Here is a 27313-nt window from a genome sequence, read left to right as displayed (position 1 = left end):
GAGCCCGATGTGGGATTTGATCCCTGGACTCGAGGACCACACCCTGGGCCAAAGGCAGGTGCTAAACCACTGAGCCACCCAGGGATCCCGGCATTTTTTTTTTTTTAAAGATTTTATTCATTTATGCATAAGAGAGAGAGAGAGGCAGAGACACAGGCGGAGGGAGAAGCAGGCCCCATGCAGGGAGCCCGACGTGGGACTGGATCCCAGGACCCCAGGATCACACCCTGGGTGGAAGGTGGCTCTAAACCGCTGAGCCACCCGGGGCTGCCCCAGAACTGACATTTTATGAATAGAAAGAGGTCACCATAAAGTACCATAAAGTACTATTTAAGGGGAAAAATCTTTAAAAAATTTTTTTATTTATTCTTGAGGGAGAGAGAGAGGCAGAGACATAGGCAGAGGAGGAACAGGCTCCTGCGGGGGAGCTGGATGTGGGACCCCGTCCCAGGATCCCGACCTGAGCCAAAGGCAGATGCTCAACCACTGAGCCACCCGGGCGTCCTTAAGTGGAAAAATCTCGAAGGTCAATTCAGATGCAACAAATTAATTTTGAATATGGTATTTTGGCTTTAAAAATCATAAGTAATCTATTTGCTATACTATTTCTAACTTAGTCTTTCTACCACCCCAAGATGAATGTGATTTATTATTCTCTAGTATATGTCCCAATAGAATTTAAGCCTATTAATATGACCTTTTTTTCCTAATTTAACCTATAGGTAGATATAAATCCTTACTCTCCACCCCTATTAAAATTTAACATAATGAAACATCTGAATTTGTACAAGCGCTACCCAAAGTTATTTTTTGGAAATGATTATATATGTTTCTCTGAAGCAAATAAGGATTTTTTTAAATAGCTAGGAAAGTGAAACTATCTTAGGCTTTAAAACTCTGGTAAATCTTGCTTCTGATCAGTAAGTTAGTGTTATGGCCCACAGCCAGTTAGAACTATTTATTAGAGTTTCCTCCTGTTTGCAAATGGCAGTAATATTGCTTACCTATTTTGCTAGTTTATGAAAGTTAAAACACATAAAAGCCCCAAGTAGAGGATTTGTCACATGGATATCATTTAATAAACATTATTTTTCCATACTTTTTACCTTCCCTTGGATATTGCAATGTTTTCATTTTCATATCATTTTATTTCAAGGGGCTTTTCAGGAATAAATCTAATAGACTTAGCATCACACAGTAGTGTATGATTTTCTTTGTTTTAATGTTTTTTCCATGTACTTCCTTCCGGCTTTCGAAAATGGAGTAAAGTTCCATAGCAAGACACCTAGCAGAATTGATGGTCATTAGTAGCTGAATTGTGTATTTACTTATTTTGAGAAATAGAATGTTAAGCAGGCTCTACACCCAGTGCAGAGCCTGTTTGGGGCTCATCTCACAACCCTGAGATCGTGACCTGAACCCTATCAAGAGTCAGATGTTTAATTGACTGAGTTCCCCCCCCCCCCGCCCCACCCAGCACCTCTGAATTTTTAATTTTATGATGCTGACATTGGGTGATAGTTTTAATATCTGAATTCTGCATGATGTCAGTACAGTGAGATTTTAGGTTATTCTAAGTTTAAAAGGAATCCTTTGAATCTTTGAAAAGCCTCAAGTTTTTGTTTCTCTGTTTTAGACATTCTCAACATCTTCACAAGGTATAAAATGTTCCATCTTCTCAGTTTTACAGGTGTGGGTGGTAAGATACAGAAGTTGGCAGTATGTATGTGAAACACAGTTTCAGTGAGCTAGATTAAATATGAAAATTCCTGTCTTTAGTCATTCTGTTCCTTTTGGTGTCCTGGGATCATCTGAATAAAATAGTATGAATGACAAACATTTATATAGAGCTCTTAACTGTGTGATAAACCCTGTTCCCAATGCTTCTACATGTATTAAATTCTCATGACAAGTAGCAGAGAGATAAACTATATTGTCCAAAGTCACATAGCTTTAAGTGACAGACTGGGATTTGAAAGTAGGCAGTTTAACTCCAAAGTCAATGTTCTTAATGCCTATGCTGTATTAGAAATAGCTTTTTAGGTAGCTCAAATTGCTTAAGTTTTAAAAGCCTTTGTTTTGTTTATAGGTTGGTTAGATTTTCCAGGCAAGTAAGGCCTATTCAAACAATTATTTTCTAATTATGTAAATATTCTTTCATTAAGTGCTTATTTGAATGTAAAAAGTCTTCTGGTTCTTATAGGCAAAAAGGCCACTTGTTCTGAAATTATTTTGAGGCAAGAAGTTTTGAAAGATGGCTTCCACAGGTAAGTTGCCCACTGACTTTTACTTATGTCAGAATACTGTTTCATATAATTTAGGGCAAAAATCAGTAACTGGGAAATGGATAAACTGAAAATCTCTTTCTTACAAGTGTTATAAGTGACAGATTTATCATATGTGGCTCACAGTTTGAAATAATGATTAAAATGACCGTAGAGAAGAGAAAGCAAATGTTTGTTATTTACCATGTGTGTGTATTATATATATATATATATATATATATATATATATATTCTATATGTGGCCAGATTCACTTGAAGTCTATATTAGTGAATCATCACTATATAGAAGATTCACTTAATCTTCACAGTGGTTATAATGATAACTTTCTTGATTTTCACTTGATCTTAGCCAGAAAGCCAAGAAGTGATTGCCTTTTTTGCTTTTCAGATGAGAGAAGTAGGGTTCAGCGAATTTAAATTAGTAGAAATCAGGGTAGAGCTCTGACTCAAATTTATGACTATCATACTCCAAAGCCGTGCCCTCACATATTAAGATATTATATCACCCTAAATCACTGTTTCTGATTTATAAGACTTAGTTCCAAATGACCAAGCTGTTTCCAAAATAGAAATTATTCTCAGGCAACCCTCTCCAGTCCCCTCCCTCTCTGGGAGCTTTGTACTCTTATCTTTCAGTAAACTTTATTAGCACTCAATAAACTTTGCTTTGCTGCCCACTAAAAAAATAAATAAATGTATTCTCAATAATGAATATTTGCCAGTATTGAAGATATTTAAAGGACTGATAAAAGTCGTAGCAACTGTTCTGTAAGAAAACTTCCCAAACTTTGAGTTTTTAAGGTAATTAATTTGAAATGATTCTGTTTGATTTACAAATTCTGATATATCGATTTTTAAAAATTTTGCGTTTTATAAATTATCTTAAGCTGAAACATCTTACTCTCCACTCTCTTTAAAGTTAGCCTACATGAGAATGGTTAGAAGGTGTAGTAGAAAAAACTTGGGGTTTGTTTTGTTTTGTTTTTTTAACTCAGATTTGAGTTCAGAGGGTAGCTCTATTATTTAATATCTATGCAACCTTAGTCAAGTTTACTTAAATCTTTTCCAGCTTACTAGTAAAATTTGATAATGATAGTATTTCCTCATTAGGGCTGTGAGGATTAAATCTGAGAATATATGGGAAGTCTCTTAATGTAGTGCTTGTCACATAGGACATCCCCAGGAAATGTTAGCTCCAGAAATAAGGAGATAGGGGATTAAGTTGGATAATATAGTTTAGAAGAGGAGATTGCTATAAAGTAATAAAGCTGATTCTAATCAAGTTTCAAACAAATTTTAAGCAGTGTCAGGGTAATTATGCCAAGGTTATAGCTGCTTTTTTTATTTATTTAATTTTATTTTTTTATTTTTTATTTTATTTATATTTTTAAAAATATTTTATTTATTTATTCATGAGAGACAGAGAGAGACAGAGAGAGAGAGAGAGGCAGAGGCAGAGGCAGAGAGACAGGTGGAGGGAGAAGCAGGCTCCATGCAGGGAGCCCGACGTGGGACTCGATCCTGGGTCTCCAGGATCACACCCCAGGCCGAAGGTGAAGCTAAACCGCTGAGCCACCAGGACTGCCCTACCGCTGAGCCACCGGGGCTGCCCCCCCTTTTTTTTTTTTTTAAGATTTATTTATTTGAGAGAGCGTGCATGTGTGCAAGCGGGGGCAGGGGCAGAGGGAAAGGGACAGAGAATCCCAAGTAGGTGCCCCCTGAGCAATAGCAGGATGCAGAACTCCACCCCAGGACCCTGAGATGGCGATCTGACCCAGGATCTGACCCGAAATCAAGAGTTGGACATGCCCACCTGACTGAGCCACCCAGGTGGCCCATGTCAAGGTCATAGCTTCTGTCTTTAAAGAAATTGGGATGTATTCTCAAGAGAAATGGGAAATACTAAATAATGCAAATTTGCAGTGCAATCATTTATGATTCCAGTGAGGAAGAAAGAAGTGCCTGAAGAAACTATTGTGACAGCAAAAGTAGCTGTCCAATTAGAAGTAATAAAGATAAAAACCAGGACACAAAACCAAGGGTGAAAAGTGACAGAACCCACAAGAATAGCTTCAGAGAAATCTCAGTTATTTGAGACCTACAGAAAATGCCAGTAATCATTTTTTTAAAAAGGCTTTTCAGTTATGTTTAGAATAGGTGTAGTCTTTTGCGAAGGTAGAGAAGGAAACATTAACACATTATAGAAAGTAGAATTTGTTAGCTTCTCTTCTTGGTCAAGAAGAATTACTTCCACTGTAGAGAGGGCCAAGCAAATATTGGAGGGTGGAAACTGAAGTGCAGAATACATACGGAATTTCTATAAAAGGACTTCACTATTATAGATGAGTTTAGGGTCTCCCTTCTGTGATGATCTATAGTTGAGGTCGGTAGGAGAATTGACTTAAATGATTGCTGAATTTCTGTTTATAATCTTCAGATAATCTGGAAGTTAGTTGATGTAATGTCTGGGCAAAGTACTAGCCCAGATTATTAAAAGGATGGTTTGTGAACACAAAAGAGGAAGTGGTGGTCTCTGGGAACTAGCATGAATTTATGACAAATTTATGTCCTTCATAGAGATCCACTAGATAGGTAGATCAAAGAAATGGCTGTAGGTATAATACATCTGATTTTCTGTAAGACTTTTTGTTTTTTTTAAAATATTTTATTTATTGATTCATGAGAGACACAGAGATGGAGGCAGAAGGAGAGCAGGTCCCTGTGGGGAGCCCCATGTGGGACTCGATCCCGGGACTCTGGGATCACACCCTGAGCAAAAGGCAGACGCTCAACCATTGAGCCACCCAGGCGTCCCTCTGCAAGACTTTCGATGAAGTTTTAAATGTTGTGTTTGTAAGATAAAGAACATGAACTGGAAGATAAAACAGTTGAATGACTTTGTTGAGAATTAACAAATAGATTCAATATGTTCTGATTAATGCTTTGAATGTCATCTGGGAGGAAGGTCCTGAAGAGTCTCTTATCCTTTTAAATATATATATTTTTTCTAATTATAAAATAGTACATGTTCATAAAGCCATATACATTATCTGGAGGAAAAGAGATTATAGGTATATTCTACTTTTATAGAGACTATATCACTATAGAGTGATATAGTGACTAAGAATGTGGACATTAGAATAAAACTTTTGGGGTTTGAATCTTGGCTCTTGGATAAGTTAGTTTCTCAGTGCTTCAGTTTTCTTTTTTTTGAAGAGGGAAAATATTTTTGTTTCCTCACATATAAATACAGAATTTTTGGATTTAATTGATTTGCATATTCTGTCGTAAGCTTTTACATCACTAGAAATTATATTTTTGGATGAAAATAGAATATAACAATACCACAAATATTATTCAGAATTCTTTCAATCAATATAAATTATTAGGAAAATGAAATGCTTTATGTGAAATTACCTCAAGCTTCTAGAAGCACACACGCACACACAAAAAAAGTCAGAAGAGCTCTTTCTCTGTATAGCTGTTCTTGATACTCAGTTCTTGAAATTGTTACTGTGTTCTTGGATCAATGAGTCCATAAAAAATGTACTGATTATCTGAGAACCAAAACCTAATATCATACATTTATATAAAGCCTGAAAGCATTTCCCCATACTTTTTGAGTTATAGTTAATAACTTTTCTATAAAGATGGTAACACATATTTTAACCCTGGTGCTTTGTTTTCTTACAGGTAAAAGAGGAATTATTATAGTACTATTTCATAGTGATTTTTTAAAGATTTATTAAAAATTATTTTTAAAGATTTTATTTATTCATTCATGAGAGAGACAGAGAGAGAGGCAGAGACATAGGCAGAGGGAGAAGCAGGCTCCTGGCAGGGAGCCCAATATGGGACTCAATCCCAGGACCATAGGATCATGACCCAAGTCAAAGGCAGGTGCTCAACTACTGAGCCACCCAGGAGCCCCTAAAAATTTATTTTTGTGGAGAGGGGCAAGGAAGAGGGAGAGAGAGAATCTTAAGCAGATTCTGTGCTGAGCATAGGGGCCTAACCCTGAGATCATGACCTGAGCTGAAACCAAGAGTTGTTTGCTTAACCAACTGTTGTACCCAGGCATTCCTTAGTGATTTTTTAATCAACTTAATTGAATTTTGAAAATTCTGTATACCCATGTAACCACCACCTCAATAAAATATGTAACTTCCATTATCTCCAAAAATACCCATGTGCCACTGCTTGGAATTATTCTCCCTAACCCATACCCACACCCAGTCAACCACTGATCTATTTTCTTTCACTATATAGATTTTCTAGAATTTTATGTAGATGAAACCATATAATGTTTTTGATATCCAGCATCTTTCACTCAGCATTGTATCAGTGAGATTTATACATGTTCTACATGGCAGTAATTTGTTCCTTTTTGTTGCTGAGTACTAAAATTTTGTTTATTTGGGGGTCATATCTGGTTTTGGGCTATGATAAATAAAGCTATAATGAATATCTGTACAAGTCTTTGTGTGAATATGTTTTTATTTCTCTTGGGTTGTTAGGTACATGGTAGGTATATGTTGAACTCTTTAAGAAACTGCCAAACTGTTTTCCAAAGTGATTACATAGCTTTACATGCATACTGAGAGTTCTGTCCCTGCCACATCATTGCCAACACTTGGTACGGTCAGTCTTTTTAATCTTAGAGATTCTGGTGGGTGTGTATTGATAACTCATTGTAGTTTTAATAGGTATTTTCCTGATGACTAGTGATGTTGAGCATCTTTTCGTGTACTTTTTGGCCACTGGTGTATCTTCCTTTGTGAAACATCTGCTGAAATCTTGTCCTTTTTTTTTTTTCTGGTCCATTTTTAAACTGAGTGGTTTTTCATCTTAGTGGGTTATGAGAATTCTAATTTTGAATTTGTCAATTTTTTTTTCTCTTAAAGTTCATGGTTTTTGTGTTCTGTGTAAGAAATCCATGCCTATTTCAAGATCATTGAAATTTTTCTTTTAGAGGTGTCATATGGAGTAGTCCTGGGTGGCTCAGTCAGTTAAGCATCTGACTCTTCATCCCAATTCAGGTCTTGGTCTCAGGATCAGGAGTAGAGCCTACATAAAAAGTAAAAAGCGTCATGGGGTGTGATCCACTTTGAATTAATTTATGTGTATACTCTTTAGAAAAGATTGAGGTTAATTTTTTTCCTTATGGATATCCAGTTAATCCAACATTATTTGGTAAAAGGATTATTCTTTTTCCCCATCAAATTACCTTGATACATTTATTGAAAATTGTCTTATATGTGAGGATCTATTTGTGCATTCTATTGTCCACAAACATTTGGCAAACTGGCCCCAGGCCAAAGCCTGTGTATGCCCTACTTTGTACCACTCTTGAGCTAAAAATGATTTTTTTTTTTAAATTTTTTTTTTAATTTTTTATTTATTTATGATAGTCACACAGAGAGAGAGAGAGAGGCAGAGACACAGGCGGAGGGAGAAGCAGGCTCCATGCACCGGGAGCCTGATGTGGGATTCGATCCCGGGTCTCCAGGATCGCGCCCTGGGCCAAAGGCAGGCGCCAAACCGCTGCGCCACCCAGGGATCCCTAAAAATGATTTTTATATTTTCGAAGATTGTTTAAAAAAAAAGGCAAAGATTGGGGTCCCTGGGTGGCACAGCGGTTTGGCGCCTGCCTTTGACCCAGGGCGCAATCCTGGAGACCCGGGATCGAGTCCCACGTCGGGCTCCCGGTGCATGGAGCCTGCTTCTCCCTCTGCCTGTGTCTCTGCCTCTCTCTCTCTCTCTCTCTCTGTGACTATAAATAAATAAAAAATTAAAAAAAAAAGGCAAAGAAAAATATGTAACAGAACCTTTTAAGTGTCACAAAGACTAAAATATTTATTGTTAGGACCTTTACAGAAAAAGTTTGCCAATCCCTGATCTGTATGTCCATCTATATGCCGGTAATGCACTACCTTGATAACTATAGCCTGAAATTATGGCTTCAAAATGTCTGAATGAAAAAAAAACAAAAAAAAAACTGAATGCTTCAACTTTTTTTTCAAAGTTGTTTTGGTTATTCTAGATCCTTTTCAGCTCCATGTAACTTTTGGAATCGATTTGTAAATTTGTTCAAAAAAGCTTCACAAAATTTTGATTGGGATTCTGTTGTAAGTCTTGATCAATTTGTAGAGAGGTGATGTTACCATTAATGAGTATTCCAGTGCATGCATAAGGCATCTCATTTATTTAGGTTTTGTCTTTAACAATTTGTAACTTTCAGGGTATAAGTCTTAACGCATATTTTGCTAAATTTACCCTTAACTTGGGCACCTGGGTGGCTCAGTTGATTAGCATCCAACACTTGGTTTTGGCTCAGGTCATAAACTCATGAGACAGGAGATCAAGCTGCTGCTGCTCCCTGTCCCCCCATCGGGCCCCTGCTGAGCAGAGTCTGCTTGAGATTCTCTGTCTCTGCCCCTACCCCTACTCACCCATGTGCATGCATGTGCACACTCTTTCCTTCTCAAATAAGTAAATAAATACATAAATCTTTAAAACAAAAACAAAACGAGTGCTTGGGTGGAGTAGTTGATTAAGCATCTGGCTCTTGGTTTCTGCTCAGGTCTTGGTCTCAGAACACTGAGATCAAGCCCCAAGTCAGGCTCAGTGCTCAGTGGGGAGGCTGCTTGAAGTTCTCTCCCTCTCTTTCTGCCCCTCCCTCTGTGTTCTCTCTCTCTCTGTCTCTCCCTAAAATAAATAAATAAATCTTAAAAAAAATTTTTTACCCCTGAGTGTTTAATGCGTTTTTTAAGGTAAAAAGTATTGTTTTAAAATTTTAATTTCTGCTTGATTGTTGCTTATAATAAAATATAAATTTTGTACGTTGACATCGTACCCTAATTCCTTGCTGAAATCATTTATCAATGCCTGTAGCTTTTTCATGGATTCCTTAGGATATTCTACATAGATGATGACAGGTTTGTGAAGAAAGATAATCTGTATCATTTTTATATCCTTCCCTTTTTGAGCTGTCTAGAATCTTTTTTTTTTTTTGACGGCTAGAATCTCTAATACAGTGTTGTTACTATTTTAAGTGTTTTTTTCTAATCCGATGTTGAATAAAAGTCATGAGAGCATTTCCATTTATCCTTGTTCCTCATCTTAAAGGGAAGGTATCTAGTCTTACAAATTCAAGATACAGAGCTATTTAGATATTCTATTTTTTTGGTCAGTTTTGTTTATTTTTTCTTTCTAGGAATTTAGCTATTTTATTTAAGTTGTTTAATTTATTGGAATATGGGATGCCTGGGTGGCTCAGTGGTTGAGCGTCTGCCTCTGGCTCAGGGCATGATCCCAGCATCCCAGGATCAAGTCCCATATTGGGCTCCCGGTAGGGAGCCTGCTTCTCCCTCTGCGTGTGTCTCATGAATAAATAAAATCTTCTAAAAAAATTATTGGAATAAAATTACTCAAATATTTCCTTATTGTCTTCTTTATATGTAGTGGTTATATAGTAATATTCCCTCTTTTATTACTTTTTTAAAAATAATTTTTTATTTTATTAAAAATGTTTGTTTTTAAAGATTTTATTTCCTAGAGAGAAAGAGAGTGCATGGGTGGGGGGAGAGGCAGAGAATGAGGAAGAAGCAGACTTCTCACTGAGCAGGGAGCAGATGTGGGGCTTGATCTCAGGACCCCAAAATCATGACCTGAGCTAAAGGCAGACACCCAACCACCTGAGCCACCCAGGTGCCCCTAATTTTTTTTAAGAAGTCTCCACACCCACTCACTATGCAGCCCAGCGTGAGGCTTGAACTCACAATCCTGAGATCAAGACCTGAACTGAGATTACATGAGTTAGTTGCTTAACTGACCAAGCCGCGCAGGTACCTGCCCCCAACCCCACTCTTTTATTCTTGATATTTGTAATCTGTGCTTTTTCTCTTTCATGATCATTTTGGAGATTGATCAATGTTACTGATCTTTGAAAAGAAAACATTGATATTTATTATTTGTCTATTTTTAATTGATTTCTGTTCTTTATTATGTTTCCTTTTTGCTTTTTCTTCCTTCTTAGCTTTTTAAGGTGGAAGCTGAAGTCATTGATTTTAGACTTTTTTCTCTAATATAAGTATCTTTGCATTTATGGCTATAAGTTTCCTTCTACATAAGGCTTTTGCTGTATTCTATAAATTTTGATGTTCTCTTTTTCATTTAGTTCAGTATATTTTTTCTTTCTTTTTTTTCTTTAAGATTTTATTTATTTATTCATGAGAGACGCAGAGAGAGAGGGGCAGAGACACAGAGAGGGAGAAGCAGGCTCCATGCAGGGACGTGGGACTGGATCCCAGGTCTCTAGGATCATGGGCTGAAGGTGGCACTAAAATGCTGAGCCACCCAGGCTGCCCTATCAGTTTCATATTCTTTTTTTTTTTTTTAAAGATGTATTTATTTATTCACTCAGAGCGAGAGAGAGGCAGAGACATAGGCAAAGGGAGAAGCAGGCTCCATTTAGGGAGCCCGACGTGGGACCCGATCCTGGGTCTACAGGATCTAAACCGCTGCGCTAAACCGCTGCACCACCTGGGCTGCCCAAGTTTCATATTCTTAAAGCTAGATGTGGTTACATTTGATTTTTTTTAAAGTCTATTTTAAAAATAACGGGACTGGCTATAGTTTAGATGCCACTGATGTTTAATTTTTCTCCCCTGAAGAAATAGGACATTTCCTTGTGGTTAATTTTTTTTTTTAAGATTTATTTATTTGAGAGAGCGTGCATGTGTGCAAGCGGGGGCAGGGGCAGAGGGAAAGGGACAGAGAATCCCAAGTAGGTGCCCCCCTGAGCAATAGCAGGATGCAGAACTCCACCCCAGGACCTGAGATGGCGATCTGACCCAGGATCTGACCCGAAATCAAGAGTTGGACATGCCCACCTGACTGAGCCACCCAGGTGGCCCATGTCAAGGTCATAGCTTCTGTCTTTAAAGAAATTGGGATGTATTCTCAAGAGAAATGGGAAATACTAAATAATGCAAATTTGCAGTGCAATCATTTATGATTCCAGTGAGGAAGAAAGAAGTGCCTGAAGAAACTATTGTGACAGCAAAAGTAGCTGTCCAATTAGAAGTAATAAAGATAAAAACCAGGACACAAAACCAAGGGTGAAAAGTGACAGAACCCACAAGAATAGCTTCAGAGAAATCTCAGTTATTTGAGACCTACAGAAAATGCCAGTAATCATTTTTTTAAAAAGGCTTTTCAGTTATGTTTAGAATAGGTGTAGTCTTTTGCGAAGGTAGAGAAGGAAACATTAACACATTATAGAAAGTAGAATTTGTTAGCTTCTCTTCTTGGTCAAGAAGAATTACTTCCACTGTAGAGAGGGCCAAGCAAATATTGGAGGGTGGAAACTGAAGTGCAGAATACATACGGAATTTCTATAAAAGGACTTCACTATTATAGATGAGTTTAGGGTCTCCCTTCTGTGATGATCTATAGTTGAGGTCGGTAGGAGAATTGACTTAAATGATTGCTGAATTTCTGTTTATAATCTTCAGATAATCTGGAAGTTAGTTGATGTAATGTCTGGGCAAAGTACTAGCCCAGATTATTAAAAGGATGGTTTGTGAACACAAAAGAGGAAGTGGTGGTCTCTGGGAACTAGCATGAATTTATGACAAATTTATGTCCTTCATAGAGATCCACTAGATAGGTAGATCAAAGAAATGGCTGTAGGTATAATACATCTGATTTTCTGTAAGACTTTTTGTTTTTTTTAAAATATTTTATTTATTGATTCATGAGAGACACAGAGATGGAGGCAGAAGGAGAGCAGGTCCCTGTGGGGAGCCCCATGTGGGACTCGATCCCGGGACTCTGGGATCACACCCTGAGCAAAAGGCAGACGCTCAACCATTGAGCCACCCAGGCGTCCCTCTGCAAGACTTTCGATGAAGTTTTAAATGTTGTGTTTGTAAGATAAAGAACATGAACTGGAAGATAAAACAGTTGAATGACTTTGTTGAGAATTAACAAATAGATTCAATATGTTCTGATTAATGCTTTGAATGTCATCTGGGAGGAAGGTCCTGAAGAGTCTCTTATCCTTTTAAATATATATATTTTTTCTAATTATAAAATAGTACATGTTCATAAAGCCATATACATTATCTGGAGGAAAAGAGATTATAGGTATATTCTACTTTTATAGAGACTATATCACTATAGAGTGATATAGTGACTAAGAATGTGGACATTAGAATAAAACTTTTGGGGTTTGAATCTTGGCTCTTGGATAAGTTAGTTTCTCAGTGCTTCAGTTTTCTTTTTTTTGAAGAGGGAAAATATTTTTGTTTCCTCACATATAAATACAGAATTTTTGGATTTAATTGATTTGCATATTCTGTCGTAAGCTTTTACATCACTAGAAATTATATTTTTGGATGAAAATAGAATATAACAATACCACAAATATTATTCAGAATTCTTTCAATCAATATAAATTATTAGGAAAATGAAATGCTTTATGTGAAATTACCTCAAGCTTCTAGAAGCACACACGCACACACAAAAAGTCAGAAGAGCTCTTTCTCTGTATAGCTGTTCTTGATACTCAGTTCTTGAAATTGTTACTGTGTTCTTGGATCAATGAGTCCATAAAAAATGTACTGATTATCTGAGAACCAAAACCTAATATCATACATTTATATAAAGCCTGAAAGCATTTCCCCATACTTTTTGAGTTATAGTTAATAACTTTTCTATAAAGATGGTAACACATATTTTAACCCTGGTGCTTTGTTTTCTTACAGGTAAAAGAGGAATTATTATAGTACTATTTCATAGTGATTTTTTAAAGATTTATTAAAAATTATTTTTAAAGATTTTATTTATTCATTCATGAGAGAGACAGAGAGAGAGGCAGAGACATAGGCAGAGGGAGAAGCAGGCTCCTGGCAGGGAGCCCAATATGGGACTCAATCCCAGGACCATAGGATCATGACCCAAGTCAAAGGCAGGTGCTCAACTACTGAGCCACCCAGGAGCCCCCTAAAAATTTATTTTTGTGGAGAGGGGCAAGGAAGAGGGAGAGAGAGAATCTTAAGCAGATTCTGTGCTGAGCATAGGGGCCTAACCCTGAGATCATGACCTGAGCTGAAACCAAGAGTTGTTTGCTTAACCAACTGTTGTACCCAGGCATTCCTTAGTGATTTTTTTTTTTTTTTTTTTAAAGGAGAAGCAGGCTCCCCACTGAGCAGGGAGCCCCAGTGCAGGGCTTAGACCTCAGGACTCTGGAATCATGACCTGAGCAAAGGGCAGACGCTTAACTGACTGAGCCACCCAGGAGCCCCTGTGGACTCTTTTTTTTTTTTTTTTTGTGATAGTCACAGAGAGAGAGACAGAGACACAGGCTGAGGAAGAAGCAGGCTCCATGCACCGGGAGCCTGACGTGGGATTCGATCCCGGGTCTCCAGGATCGTGCCCTGGGCCAAAGGCAGGCGCCAAACCGCTGCGCCACCCAGGGATCCCCCTTAGTGATTTTTTAATCAACTTAATTGAATTTTGAAAATTCTGTATACCCATGTAACCACCACCTCAATAAAATATGTAACTTCCATTATCTCCAAAAATACCCATGTGCCACTGCTTGGAATTATTCTCCCTAACCCATACCCACACCCAGTCAACCACTGATCTATTTTCTTTCACTATATAGATTTTCTAGAATTTTATGTAGATGAAACCATATAATGTTTTTGATATCCAGCATCTTTCACTCAGCATTGTATCAGTGAGATTTATACATGTTCTACATGGCAGTAATTTGTTCCTTTTTGTTGCTGAGTACTAAAATTTTGTTTATTTGGGGGTCATATCTGGTTTTGGGCTATGATAAATAAAGCTATAATGAATATCTGTACAAGTCTTTGTGTGAATATGTTTTTATTTCTCTTGGGTTGTTAGGTACATGGTAGGTATATGTTGAACTCTTTAAGAAACTGCCAAACTGTTTTCCAAAGTGATTACATAGCTTTACATGCATACTGAGAGTTCTGTCCCTGCCACATCATTGCCAACACTTGGTACGGTCAGTCTTTTTAATCTTAGAGATTCTGGTGGGTGTGTATTGATAACTCATTGTAGTTTTAATAGGTATTTTCCTGATGACTAGTGATGTTGAGCATCTTTTCGTGTACTTTTTGGCCACTGGTGTATCTTCCTTTGTGAAACATCTGCTGAAATCTTGTCCTTTTTTTTTTTTTCTGGTCCATTTTTAAACTGAGTGGTTTTTCATCTTAGTGGGTTATGAGAATTCTAATTTTGAATTTGTCAATTTTTTTTTCTCTTAAAGTTCATGGTTTTTGTGTTCTGTGTAAGAAATCCATGCCTATTTCAAGATCATTGAAATTTTTCTTTTAGAGGTGTCATATGGAGTAGTCCTGGGTGGCTCAGTCAGTTAAGCATCTGACTCTTCATCCCAATTCAGGTCTTGGTCTCAGGATCAGGAGTAGAGCCTACATAAAAAGTAAAAAGCGTCATGGGGTGTGATCCACTTTGAATTAATTTATGTGTATACTCTTTAGAAAAGATTGAGGTTAATTTTTTTCCTAATGGATATCCAGTTAATCCAACATTATTTGGTAAAAGGATTATTCTTTTTCCCCATCAAATTACCTTGATACATTTATTGAAAATTGTCTTATATGTGAGGATCTATTTGTGCATTCTATTGTCCACAAACATTTGGCAAACTGGCCCCAGGCCAAAGCCTGTGTATGCCCTACTTTGTACCACTCTTGAGCTAAAAATGATTTTTTTTTTTAAATTTTTTTTTTAATTTTTTATTTATTTATGATAGTCACACAGAGAGAGAGAGAGAGGCAGAGACACAGGCGGAGGGAGAAGCAGGCTCCATGCACCGGGAGCCTGATGTGGGATTCGATCCCGGGTCTCCAGGATCGCGCCCTGGGCCAAAGGCAGGCGCCAAACCGCTGCGCCACCCAGGGATCCCTAAAAATGATTTTTATATTTTCGAAGATTGTTTAAAAAAAAAGGCAAAGATTGGGGTCCCTGGGTGGCACAGCGGTTTGGCGCCTGCCTTTGACCCAGGGCGCAATCCTGGAGACCCGGGATCGAGTCCCACGTCGGGCTCCCGGTGCATGGAGCCTGCTTCTCCCTCTGCCTGTGTCTCTGCCTCTCTCTCTCTCTCTCTCTCTCTGTGACTATAAATAAATAAAAAATTAAAAAAAAAAGGCAAAGAAAAATATGTAACAGAACCTTTTAAGTGTCACAAAGACTAAAATATTTATTGTTAGGACCTTTACAGAAAAAGTTTGCCAATCCCTGATCTGTATGTCCATCTATATGCCGGTAATGCACTACCTTGATAACTATAGCCTGAAATTATGGCTTCAAAATGTCTGAATGAAAAAAAAACAAAAAAAAAACTGAATGCTTCAACTTTTTTTTCAAAGTTGTTTTGGTTATTCTAGATCCTTTTCAGCTCCATGTAACTTTTGGAATCGATTTGTAAATTTGTTCCAAAAAAGCTTCACAAAATTTTGATTGGGATTCTGTTGTAAGTCTTGATCAATTTGTAGAGAGGTGATGTTACCATTAATGAGTATTCCAGTGCATGCATAAGGCATCTCATTTATTTAGGTTTTGTCTTTAACAATTTGTAACTTTCAGGGTATAAGTCTTAACGCATATTTTGCTAAATTTACCCTTAACTTGGGCACCTGGGTGGCTCAGTTGATTAGCATCCAACACTTGGTTTTGGCTCAGGTCATAAACTCATGAGACAGGAGATCAAGCTGCTGCTGCTCCCTGTCCCCCCATCGGGCCCCTGCTGAGCAGAGTCTGCTTGAGATTCTCTGTCTCTGCCCCTACCCCTACTCACCCATGTGCATGCATGTGCACACTCTTTCCTTCTCAAATAAGTAAATAAATACATAAATCTTTAAAACAAAAACAAAACGAGTGCTTGGGTGGAGTAGTTGATTAAGCATCTGGCTCTTGGTTTCTGCTCAGGTCTTGGTCTCAGAACACTGAGATCAAGCCCCAAGTCAGGCTCAGTGCTCAGTGGGGAGGCTGCTTGAAGTTCTCTCCCTCTCTTTCTGCCCCTCCCTCTGTGTTCTCTCTCTCTCTGTCTCTCCCTAAAATAAATAAATAAATCTTAAAAAAAATTTTTTACCCCTGAGTGTTTAATGCGTTTTTTAAGGTAAAAAGTATTGTTTTAAAATTTTAATTTCTGCTTGATTGTTGCTTATAATAAAATATAAATTTTGTACGTTGACATCGTACCCTAATTCCTTGCTGAAATCATTTATCAATGCCTGTAGCTTTTTCATGGATTCCTTAGGATATTCTACATAGATGATGACAGGTTTGTGAAGAAAGATAATCTGTATCATTTTTATATCCTTCCCTTTTTGAGCTGTCTAGAATCTTTTTTTTTTTTTTGACGGCTAGAATCTCTAATACAGTGTTGTTACTATTTTAAGTGTTTTTTTCTAATCCGATGTTGAATAAAAGTCATGAGAGCATTTCCATTTATCCTTGTTCCTCATCTTAAAGGGAAGGTATCTAGTCTTACAAATTCAAGATACAGAGCTATTTAGATATTCTATTTTTTTGGTCAGTTTTGTTGATTTTTTCTTTCTAGGAATTTAGCTATTTTATTTAAGTTGTTTAATTTATTGGAATATGGGATGCCTGGGTGGCTCAGTGGTTGAGCGTCTGCCTCTGGCTCAGGGCATGATCCCAGCGTCCCAGGATCAAGTCCCATATTGGGCTCCCGGTAGGGAGCCTGCTTCTCCCTCTGCGTGTGTCTCATGAATAAATAAAATCTTCTAAAAAAATTATTGGAATAAAATTACTCAAATATTTCCTTATTGTCTTCTTTATATGTAGTGGTTATATAGTAATATTCCCTCTTTTATTACTTTTTTAAAAATAATTTTTTATTTTATTAAAAATGTTTGTTTTTAAAGATTTTATTTCCTAGAGAGAAAGAGAGTGCATGGGTGGGGGGAGAGGCAGAGAATGAGGAAGAAGCAGACTTCTCACTGAGCAGGGAGCAGATGTGGGGCTTGATCTCAGGACCCCAAAATCATGACCTGAGCTAAAGGCAGACACCCAACCACCTGAGCCACCCAGGTGCCCCTAATTTTTTTTAAGAAGTCTCCACACCCACTCACTATGCAGCCCAGCGTGAGGCTTGAACTCACAATCCTGAGATCAAGACCTGAACTGAGATTACATGAGTTAGTTGCTTAACTGACCAAGCCGCGCAGGTACCTGCCCCCAACCCCACTCTTTTATTCTTGATATTTGTAATCTGTGCTTTTTCTCTTTCATGATCATTTTGGAGATTGATCAATGTTACTGATCTTTGAAAAGAAAACATTGATATTTATTATTTGTCTATTTTTAATTGATTTCTGTTCTTTATTATGTTTCCTTTTTGCTTTTTCTTCCTTCTTAGCTTTTTAAGGTGGAAGCTGAAGTCATTGATTTTAGACTTTTTTCTCTAATATAAGTATCTTTGCATTTATGGCTATAAGTTTCCTTCTACATAAGGCTTTTGCTGTATTCTATAAATTTTGATGTTCTCTTTTTCATTTAGTTCAGTATATTTTTTCTTTCTTTTTTTTCTTTAAGATTTTATTTATTTATTCATGAGAGACGCAGAGAGAGAGGGGCAGAGACACAGAGAGGGAGAAGCAGGCTCCATGCAGGGACGTGGGACTGGATCCCAGGTCTCTAGGATCATGGGCTGAAGGTGGCACTAAAATGCTGAGCCACCCAGGCTGCCCTATCAGTTTCATATTCTTTTTTTTTTTTTTAAAGATGTATTTATTTATTCACTCAGAGCGAGAGAGAGGCAGAGACATAGGCAAAGGGAGAAGCAGGCTCCATTTAGGGAGCCCGACGTGGGACCCGATCCTGGGTCTACAGGATCTAAACCGCTGCGCTAAACCGCTGCACCACCTGGGCTGCCCAAGTTTCATATTCTTAAAGCTAGATGTGGTTACATTTGATTTTTTTTAAAGTCTATTTTAAAAATAACGGGACTGGCTATAGTTTAGATGCCACTGATGTTTAATTTTTCTCCCCTGAAGAAATAGGACATTTCCTTGTGGTTAATTTTTTTTTTTAAGATTTTATATATATATATATTTTTTTTTTTTTGAATATTTTACTTGAGAGAGAGAGAGCAGAAGCTGGGAGGAGAGGGAGAAGCAGGGAGGAGAGAGAGAGAAGCAGGCTCCCTGCTGTGCAAGGAGCCCCATGTGGGGCTCAATCCCAGGACCCTGAGATCATGACCTGAGCCAAAGGCAGCCACTTAACTCAACGAGCCACCCAGGCACCCAGGATTTTATTTTTAGTAATCTCTACATCCAGCATGGGACTTGAGATCAAGAGTCTTATGCTTCACCAACTGAGCCAACCAGTTGCCCCAGTTAATTTGTTAAAATGTGGTATATATATTTTAAATATAGATATTAGAAATTACTATTTGTCTGAATTACTGTAGCAAAGTATTAAGTATCTTTAGAACTTCCTTTTTTTTTTTTTAAGATTTATTTTTTTATTCAGAGAGTGAGAGAGGCACAGACATAGGCAGAGGGAGAAGCAGGCTTCATGCAGGGAACCCGACGTGGGACTCGATCCCCGGTCTCCAGGATCAGGCCCTGGGCTGCAGGCAGTGCTAAACCGCTGCGCCACCGGGGCTGCCCTAGAACTTCCTTTTTAAAACATATTTTTGCAAAGTCCAAATCAGTAAGTTCAAAGTCTTTTTCATAGACTTTCATAGAACTGTCTAGTTAACTGAGGGTCCAGATAGTCATTTGTTTTATCTCTGGTGATAAGAAATGATTTTCCCAAGCCCTTGAATAAAGTAAGTGGACACACAACTCTCATTTTCTCCTTCTATTGCTGTAATAGGCAGAGGGACACATCCATGTTATTAAAAATTAATTTCAAAACACTTAAAAAAATTCTGGGGACACCTGGGTGGCTTGGCAGTTAAGTGTCTGCCTTCGGCTCAGGGCGTGATCCTGGAGTCCCGAGGTCAAGTCCCACATCGGGTTCCCTGCATGGAGCCTGCTTCTCCCTCTGCCTATGTCTTTGCCTCTCTATCTCTGTATCTCATGAATAAATAAAATCTTTTAAAAAATAAAAATAAAATAAAATAATTCTGTATTAGAAACTTGACTGCCTCTTTTTAGAAGTCATACTGGACTGGTTTAAGTGCACCAATTTCACTGTTACTAACATTTAGGAAGCAGGAGAGTATTCCAGCTAGCTCAAACTGGTGGTTTAATTACACTGACCCCTGGTTGGCTGTCTGGGTTCAGTAAGTTCTGCTACTCTTCTCTGGCAGAATTTGCTCCTGGATTCTGTGGTTCATTATTTGGCAGCTTTTTAGCCATGACTGTAAATATTTCATTTACATTCATTGATGTTTTAGCTGAGGTCTTTAGGAATAATAAACTCGTCATCTGCATAGGACTATGTTTCCTGGAAATCTATAGCTCCTTTATTCTAGGTCAGCTTTGTTTCCTGGTAAAGCTGTGACAGTGTTAGGACTCGCTTGCCTCTGAAGTTCTTTGTTTTGTTTTTTAAGATTTTTTATTTATTTATTCATGAGAGACACAGAGAGAGACAGAGAGGCAGAGACACAGGCAGAGGGAGAAGCAGGCTCCATGCAGGGAGCTCTACATGGGACTCGATCCCAGGACCCTGGGATCATGACCGGAGCCAAAGGCAGACACTCAACCACTGAGTCACCCAGGTGCCTCTTCTGAAATTCTCTCAGTTTTTTGCTCTTGTAAAGCACTTCTCACTTGAGCTCTCATATTCAACTATGGCTGCCTGTGCTCCCCTGTAGTACATTGGTGCTAGGCTATAGTATCATTCTCAATCAGCTGCATTGCATATTTCAGACTTCACTGTTGTATTACCATGATAGACATTTTGGGATATAGAAGTAGCCACAATGGTACTGTCTTGAAATTTGGGAAACAACTAGGACTGATTTGCCAGCAGCAGACTCTCCCCGAAGTACTGGTTTGAACTGGCATGTCTTATTTACAGCATTTGGCCTGTTGGATCTTGTTGCTCCTCAGTTAGCCATGTCCAAATTTAAAAGAAGTCCCTAATTTCAGTCTCCTAAATGAATTTTCAGGATGTGAGGTATCAATTTTTTTCTTTCTGGGGTTAAGAAACCTGAGATTACATAAGCACCTATGAAGCCAAAGTTTCCAGGCAGCATATGCCAGGCATAGTAGTCAAAGACGACTGAACCTGAGGCTGTGGCTTTGGTGAAGGCAGTGTCTTCTTCTTTTGATTTCTAACTTAATTCCATGTGGTTAGAGATTATACTCAACATGATTTCAGTCCTTTGAAACTTCTAGAGACTTCTTTTATTGCCCAGAATATAGTTTTTCTTGTATAGTGTGCTTTTGTTTGGTAGACCATTCTATGAATGTCAGTTAGATAAATATGATTGAAGATTGTTCATGCCTTCTATTATCTTTACTGCTTTTATACTTATTTTATCCATTATTGAGAGAGGGGTATTAAAATCTCTGGCTGTGATTACAGATTTGTCTATTTATCCTTGAAGTTCTCCCAGGTTTTTGCTGTGAAAGAAAATACACGAATATTTTGAAGCATACAGCATACAGGTGCATATGGCACATTTAGGATTATTATAGCTTCTTGATGAATTGATCCTTTTATCTTGGTATAATGTCCTTTATCCCTGATAATTTTCCTTGTTCTGAAGTCTGCATTTTTTATGTTAATGTAGCCATTCCATATTTTTATTATTAATGTGTGTCTTATAGACAGCATATAATTGTTGCTATTTTATCCAGTCTGTTAATCTCTACATTCTAATTAGAGTGATTAGAGTATTTACTTTTACTATAAATATTGATTTGGTTGGTTTGGTTTAAATATACCCATCTTGTTACTTTTTATCCATATGATTTTCTTTTGTTTTTTTTATTTTTTAGAGAGGCAGAGTGGCAGAAGGGGTACAAGGAGAAGGAGAGTCTCAGGCAGGTTCCTTACTCAGCACGGATCCTGACTCAGGGCATGATCCCATAACCCTGAGATCATGACCTGATATGAAATCAGGAGTCAGCTCAGCCACATGAGCCACCCAGGCACCCCTCTATTTGCTTTTCCACTTGTCCTGGCTAAACTTTTCCCGACGTATTTAGATAAATTGAATAATTTAAAGTATTCCACTTTATCTCCGTTTTTGGCTTAGTAACCCTACCTCTCTCCTTTTTTAATTGGTCACTTCAAGGCTTTACAGTGGGCAGTTTTAACTTATAGTCTACCTTCCAATATTATTCCATACTGTGAATGATGTGTGAATCTTCTATCAGAATATCAGAATTTCTTTCCCCTTTTGCTCTTTTCTTTCTTTTTTATTTTTTTAAGATTTTATCTATTTATTCATGAGAGACTCTAAGAGAGAGGCAGAGACACAGGCAGAGGGAGAAGCAGGCTCCATCCATGCAGGAAGCCCAACATGGGACTTGATCCCAGCACCCCGGGATCACTCCCTGAGCTGAAGGCAGACGCTCAACCGCTGAGCCACCCAGGCATACCTCCCTTCTCTTTTGTGCTTTTGTTGCCATACATATATCAACTTTATATTTTACCTATAAACCCGACTACTGTTATCTTTGCTTCAAATAGTCTTATCTTTATTATTATTTAATTATGGTAATACATAATGTAAAATTTACCATTTATTTATTTATTTAAAAGATGTTTATTTGAGAGAGCGAGAGCACGAACAAGTGGGGGTAAGGGCAGAGGGAGAGAGAGAAGCAGACTCCTAGCTGAGTGTGTAGCTCAACCAGGGGCTCAATCCCAGGACCTGGACTCCATGACCTAAGCCAAAGGCAGACTCTTAGCCAACTAGCCACTTAGGTACCCCCAAATTTGCCACTTTAAAAAAATTATTTTAAATAGGCTCTTCTCCCAAAATGGGGCTTGAACTCATGATTCTGAGATCAAGAGTTTCATGCTCTACCAACTGAGCCAGTCAGGCATCCCCCATCTTAACCATTTTTAATTGTACACTTGACTGGCATTGAGGACATTTGCATTATTGTGTTACCATCACCACCATCTATCCACAGAACTCTTTTCATCTTGCAAAATTGAAGCTCTACCTATTAAAGCCCCCCATTCTGCCCCAGCCCCTGGCAACTACCATTTCACTTTCTATGGATTTGACTACTCTCGATACTTTATATAAGCAGAGTCACAGATTATTTGTCACTGGCTCATTTCACTTAGTGTAAGGTGCTTAAGATTCATCCATGTTAATTTCCTGTGGAATCATCATCCTGTTTTCCTTACTGGCTGTACCAGTTTACATTTCCACCAACAATGCACAGGGTTCCAATTTCTCTATTAATCAAATTTTAAAGCAATTTAAAAATAAATAAAAAGTTCTTATATTTACTCATATACTTATCTTGTGCTCTTCTGTCTTTCTTGTAGATTCTTGTTTTCTATCTGATATCATTTTCTTTTTGCCCAAAGAATTTCCTTTACCATTTCTTGAAGTGACAAATTCTCTTTGTTCATATTTGTTTAAATCTATATTTTGCCATTATTTTTGAAGGATTTTCACTTTGGATATAATTCTATTTTGATAGCCTTTTCTTGTTTAATACTTTAAATACATTGTCCCATTGTCCTCTGGCTTGTTCTTTGTTATTCTCCATAATGTTTCTTTGTCCTTTGATGGCTTTTAAGATTTTTTCCCCAGTGGCTGGATGATATATCTTGCTGTGGTTTTTTTGTGTTTATCCTGTTTGGGATTTGTTGAGTTTCTTGGATTTATGGGCTTATTGTGTTCATGAAACTCAGAAAATTTTCAGCCATTATGTCTTAAATATTTTTTCTACTACATTCTCTTCTCTTTTTCTAGGACTCTAATTCGATACATATATTAGACCACCTGATATTGTTTAAAGGTCACTGAAACTGTTTCTTTATTTTCTTCCCCCCAATTTTTTTCTCTGTTCTTCAATTTGGATAGTTTCTGTTGCTTTTGTCACAGTTACTGATCTTTTTTTTCTTTTTTGCAGTATGTAAATGCTTTTAATCATATCTGGGTAGTTTTTTATTTTTTATTTTGAAATTGTATTTTTCATTTCAAAGTTGCATTCAGTTCTTTGTGCATATAAAATGTCTTCTCTTTCCCTCACAGTGTTCACGTAGATCTTTAAACCTTTGAACATGTTGGGCATAATTCAAAGGACTTTTAATGTCCTTTGCTAATTTTGTCAATTCTGTCATTTCCAGGTCTGTTTCTATTGAGTGATTTCTTCCTTGGTAATTTGTGGTATTTCTCTGCTTTTTCGCATCTTTAGTGACCTTTAAAATTAAAAAAAATTTTTTAAAAGATGTATTTATTTATTTGAGGGAGAGACAGAGAGACCACAAGTGGGGAGGAGGACATAGGGAGAGAGAAGAGCAGACTCCATGCTGAGTAGGGAACCCAGGACCCTGGGATCATGAGCTGAGCCAAAGGCAGATGCTTAATGGATTGAGCCACACAGGTGCCCCTAGTGACTTTTTTAAAAAATGATTTTATTTATTTATTTATTTTAGAGAGGGAGGGAGAGAGCAAGCTCGAGTGGGGAACAGAGAGGGAAGGAGAGAGGATCCCAAGCATACTCCATGCTGAATGTGGAGCTCAACACGGAGCTCAGACTCGTGACCCCAAGATCATGACTCAAGCCAAAACCAAGATGGATGCCCAACCGACTGAGCCACCCAGACACTTCACATGTTTGGTGACTTTTGATGGGGTACTGAACATTGTGAATGTGTAGATTAGATATGAAGATTTTTTAATCTTTTGGCTTATTTTTTCTGTTAGCAGTTACTTGTTTATCGGTTTGATCCTTTTAACTTTTTTTTTTTAACTTTTTTTTTTGTAAAGATCTAAAGTTAAAGTGGCCTTTACTGCAAGACTAATTTAACTGCTAAGGCCTTGCCCTATTGGTATCTCTACCAAAAGCTATGGTCTCTATACTTTGGTTGGTTGGAATGCAAATTTCTCTCGACTGTGTGTGAAACTTTAGAATTTCTCATTTTTTTGTGCCCTGGTCATTCTTTGCCCAACCTTTGGAGTTATACTTTACTTATGCTTTTCTTAGTATTCAACAAAAACTCAAGGGGAATCCAAAACAGATTTATAGAACTCTTTCTAAATAGTTCCCTCTTCTCTGGAATTTAGCACCTTGACTTCCAGCTACTTCAAGACTCCCTTAACTTCTGTCTCTGTGTTATAATTTAAGCAAAACCACCATGTGGTGCTCTGGATTTCCTTCCCTGCATATGGTCCAAAGTGTGCCTTCAGACAGAAAGCTGGGACAATTATACATTTAAGTTTATAATCTATTTCAAATTAATACTTGTCTATGGTATGAAGTTGAGGTCAAGGTTCATTTTCTTCTGGACAGCCTGGGTGGCTCAGCAGTTTAGCGCTGCCTTCAGCCTAGGGCCTGATCCTGGAGACCCAGGATCGAGCCCCATGTCGGGCTACGTGCATGAAGCCTGCTTCTCCCTCTGCCTGTGTCTCTGCCCCTCTCTCTCTCTGTGTGTTTCATGAATAAATAAATAAAATCTTAGAAAAAAAAAAAAGGCTCATTTTTCTTCCAAATAGATATCTAGTTATTTCAGTACCATTTGGTTGAAAAGATGCTCCTTTCTCCATTAAATCATGTGGGTATCTTTATTGCCATATGTATGTGTATGTGTTTGTCTTTGGACTCTCTTTCTGTTGATCGTTATCTGTTTTCACACTAATACTATGCTGTGACTCTTGACAAGAATTTATGAAAGATCTAATGAGTGGTTCTGAGATAAATATTTCATTTGGCTTTATAACATTTTGCAAAATAGATTTTGTTTTTTTTATTTTTTTATTTTAATTTTTTTAAGTGAACATTAAGCAAAATAGATTTTGAATTTGAAATACCATGTTTGCACTAATTTGGATGTAATGTTATGCTGTGTCTTTTAATAATTGAATGAAAAAAATATTGAATGAAAATATATATTTTAAACATACTTATCTTACAGAGACCTTTTAATAAAAGTGAAATTTGGAGAGAGCATTGAGGACTTACAGACCTGCCGACTCTTAATTAAACAGTACATCCCGACAGGACTTTTTGTGGATCCGTATGAATTGGCTTCGTTACAAGAGAGCAACATAACAGAGGTACAACTATTAGAGGATTTTTTTTTTTTTAATTTTTATTTATTTATGTTAGTCACAGAGAGATAGAGGCAGAGATAAAGGCAGAGGGAGAAGCAGGCTCCATGCACCGGGAGCCCGACGTGGGATTCGATCCCGGGTCTCCAGGATCGCGCCCTGGGCCAAAGGCAGGCGCCAAACCGCTGCGCCACCCAGGGATCCCGGATTTTTTTTTTTTTGAGAGAGAAATTATTTTAAGAATGCTATAATTTGGATTAAGGAAAAATAATAGGACAACATTTTACTGTTTATTAATTTTGTTAAAGTGTATAAAGTAACTTTTTTTTAGGTAGGGTGGCTGTATTCTTTAAAAAGTGAGTGATATGTGTCAGACTTGTTAGTAATAAGCCGACTAAACTGAGCTAGTTAAATGCTTTTTGTTAGAATCGTTCTTAGTTTTGTGACTAAGAAAATTATATGTCTTTGAGAAGATTTATGATTAATAAATACTGTTTCAGGGATCCCTGGGTGGTGCAGCGGTTTGGCGCCTGCCTTTGGCCTGGGGCGCGATCCTGGAGACCCGGGATCGAATCCCATGTCGGGCTCCCAGTGCATGGAGCCTGCTTCTCCCTCTGCCTGTGTCTCTGCCTCTCTCTCTCTCTCTCTCTCTCTCTCTCTGTGTGTGTGACTATCATAAATAAATTTTTAAAAATTTAAATAAATAAATACTGTTTCAGCAGCATTTAACAGTATTGTTAGAGTGACATATACACTAATATCTATATAATTTGGCTGTGGGAAGAAAGGAGGCTGATAATTTATCGGATATCTGTATACCAAATATCTTTTTTTTTTTTAAATGAAGCAAGATAAGATTAAGCCTTAGAGAAAGATTAGGTCCCATACCCTTTGCATAGATCAATCTTCATAACAACCCTAGAAGTATTACTTCTCCATTTTATAGATAAGGAAACTGAGGCACAGAGAGGCCAGATAACTTATCCAGGATCACATAGGTAAATGGAAGAGCCAAGAGATAAATCTAGTTTTGTCTAATTGCCAAGTTGTTGCTCTTCCCAGAAATGAATTTTATCCCTTAGTTATGGGGTTCTTTGCCTTTTGGCAAGAATCACTTTGGGCCACTTTGTGTGCAGATTATGTCTTCCTGGGAGAGCTTACTTCAGCAGGTCTAGATTGGACCCAAAAGTCTGTTTTTAACAACTCAGATGATTCCTATTAAATTTTGGGAAACATCATCTTTGTTGGTAGGATTATAACCTATATATAAATATAAAAGAGGCAAAATATACTTGGAGTCATTTATGATATCAGTTTATTTCTAATTGTGGTTTAGGTCAATTTCTTCACCTGTTTTAATTAATTACTTATAAGTTTCTTCCTGTGTTCAATTTTTTTGCACATATTTAGCAGTTTACATAAATATGTTCACATATGGCAGTCCCAGTACATGTACACATGTGGAAAGACCTCATTGTTTTTTTCTCATATGTTTCTTTCCTTCACTGAGTCATAAATTCTGAATGAGGCTTTTAAAATTTCAAATAATAGGTTTTAAATTTAAATGCGGTTCTTGTATGACATGGATTGGAATCATATTTAAACTTACTTTAATAAAATTGCCTACCATGTTTTAAGAAAATGGAATTTTGGGACGCCTAGGTGCCTCAGCAGTTGGAACGTCTGCCTTCAGCTCAGGGCGTGATCCCGAAGTTCCAGGATGGAGTCCCACATCGGGCTCCCTGCGGGGAGCCTGCTTTTCCCTTTGCCTGTGTCTCTGCCTCTCTCT

General features: G+C 37.6%; 1 protein-coding gene and 1 pseudogene across 1 annotated transcript in view; one reads left to right on the top strand and one right to left on the bottom strand.

Moving 5' to 3' along the window:
* PIGX (phosphatidylinositol glycan anchor biosynthesis class X) overlaps window positions 1–27313 on the top strand; it is a 44227-nt gene that overhangs the window by 3451 nt on the left and 13463 nt on the right. Inside the window, exons 3-4 of the mRNA XM_041748408.1 lie at window positions 2204–2267; window positions 25389–25530. Coding sequence (XP_041604342.1) covers window positions 2204–2267; window positions 25389–25530 — 206 coding nt within the window. The remainder of the gene's footprint in view (window positions 1–2203; window positions 2268–25388; window positions 25531–27313) is intronic.
* Window positions 19575–20391, bottom strand: LOC121471915 (annotated as a pseudogene).

This window comes from Vulpes lagopus, chromosome 1, assembly GCF_018345385.1.
Source record: "Vulpes lagopus strain Blue_001 chromosome 1, ASM1834538v1, whole genome shotgun sequence".
Taxonomy (NCBI): domain Eukaryota; kingdom Metazoa; phylum Chordata; class Mammalia; order Carnivora; family Canidae; genus Vulpes; species Vulpes lagopus.
This window is presented reverse-complemented; position numbering and strand designations above follow the sequence as displayed.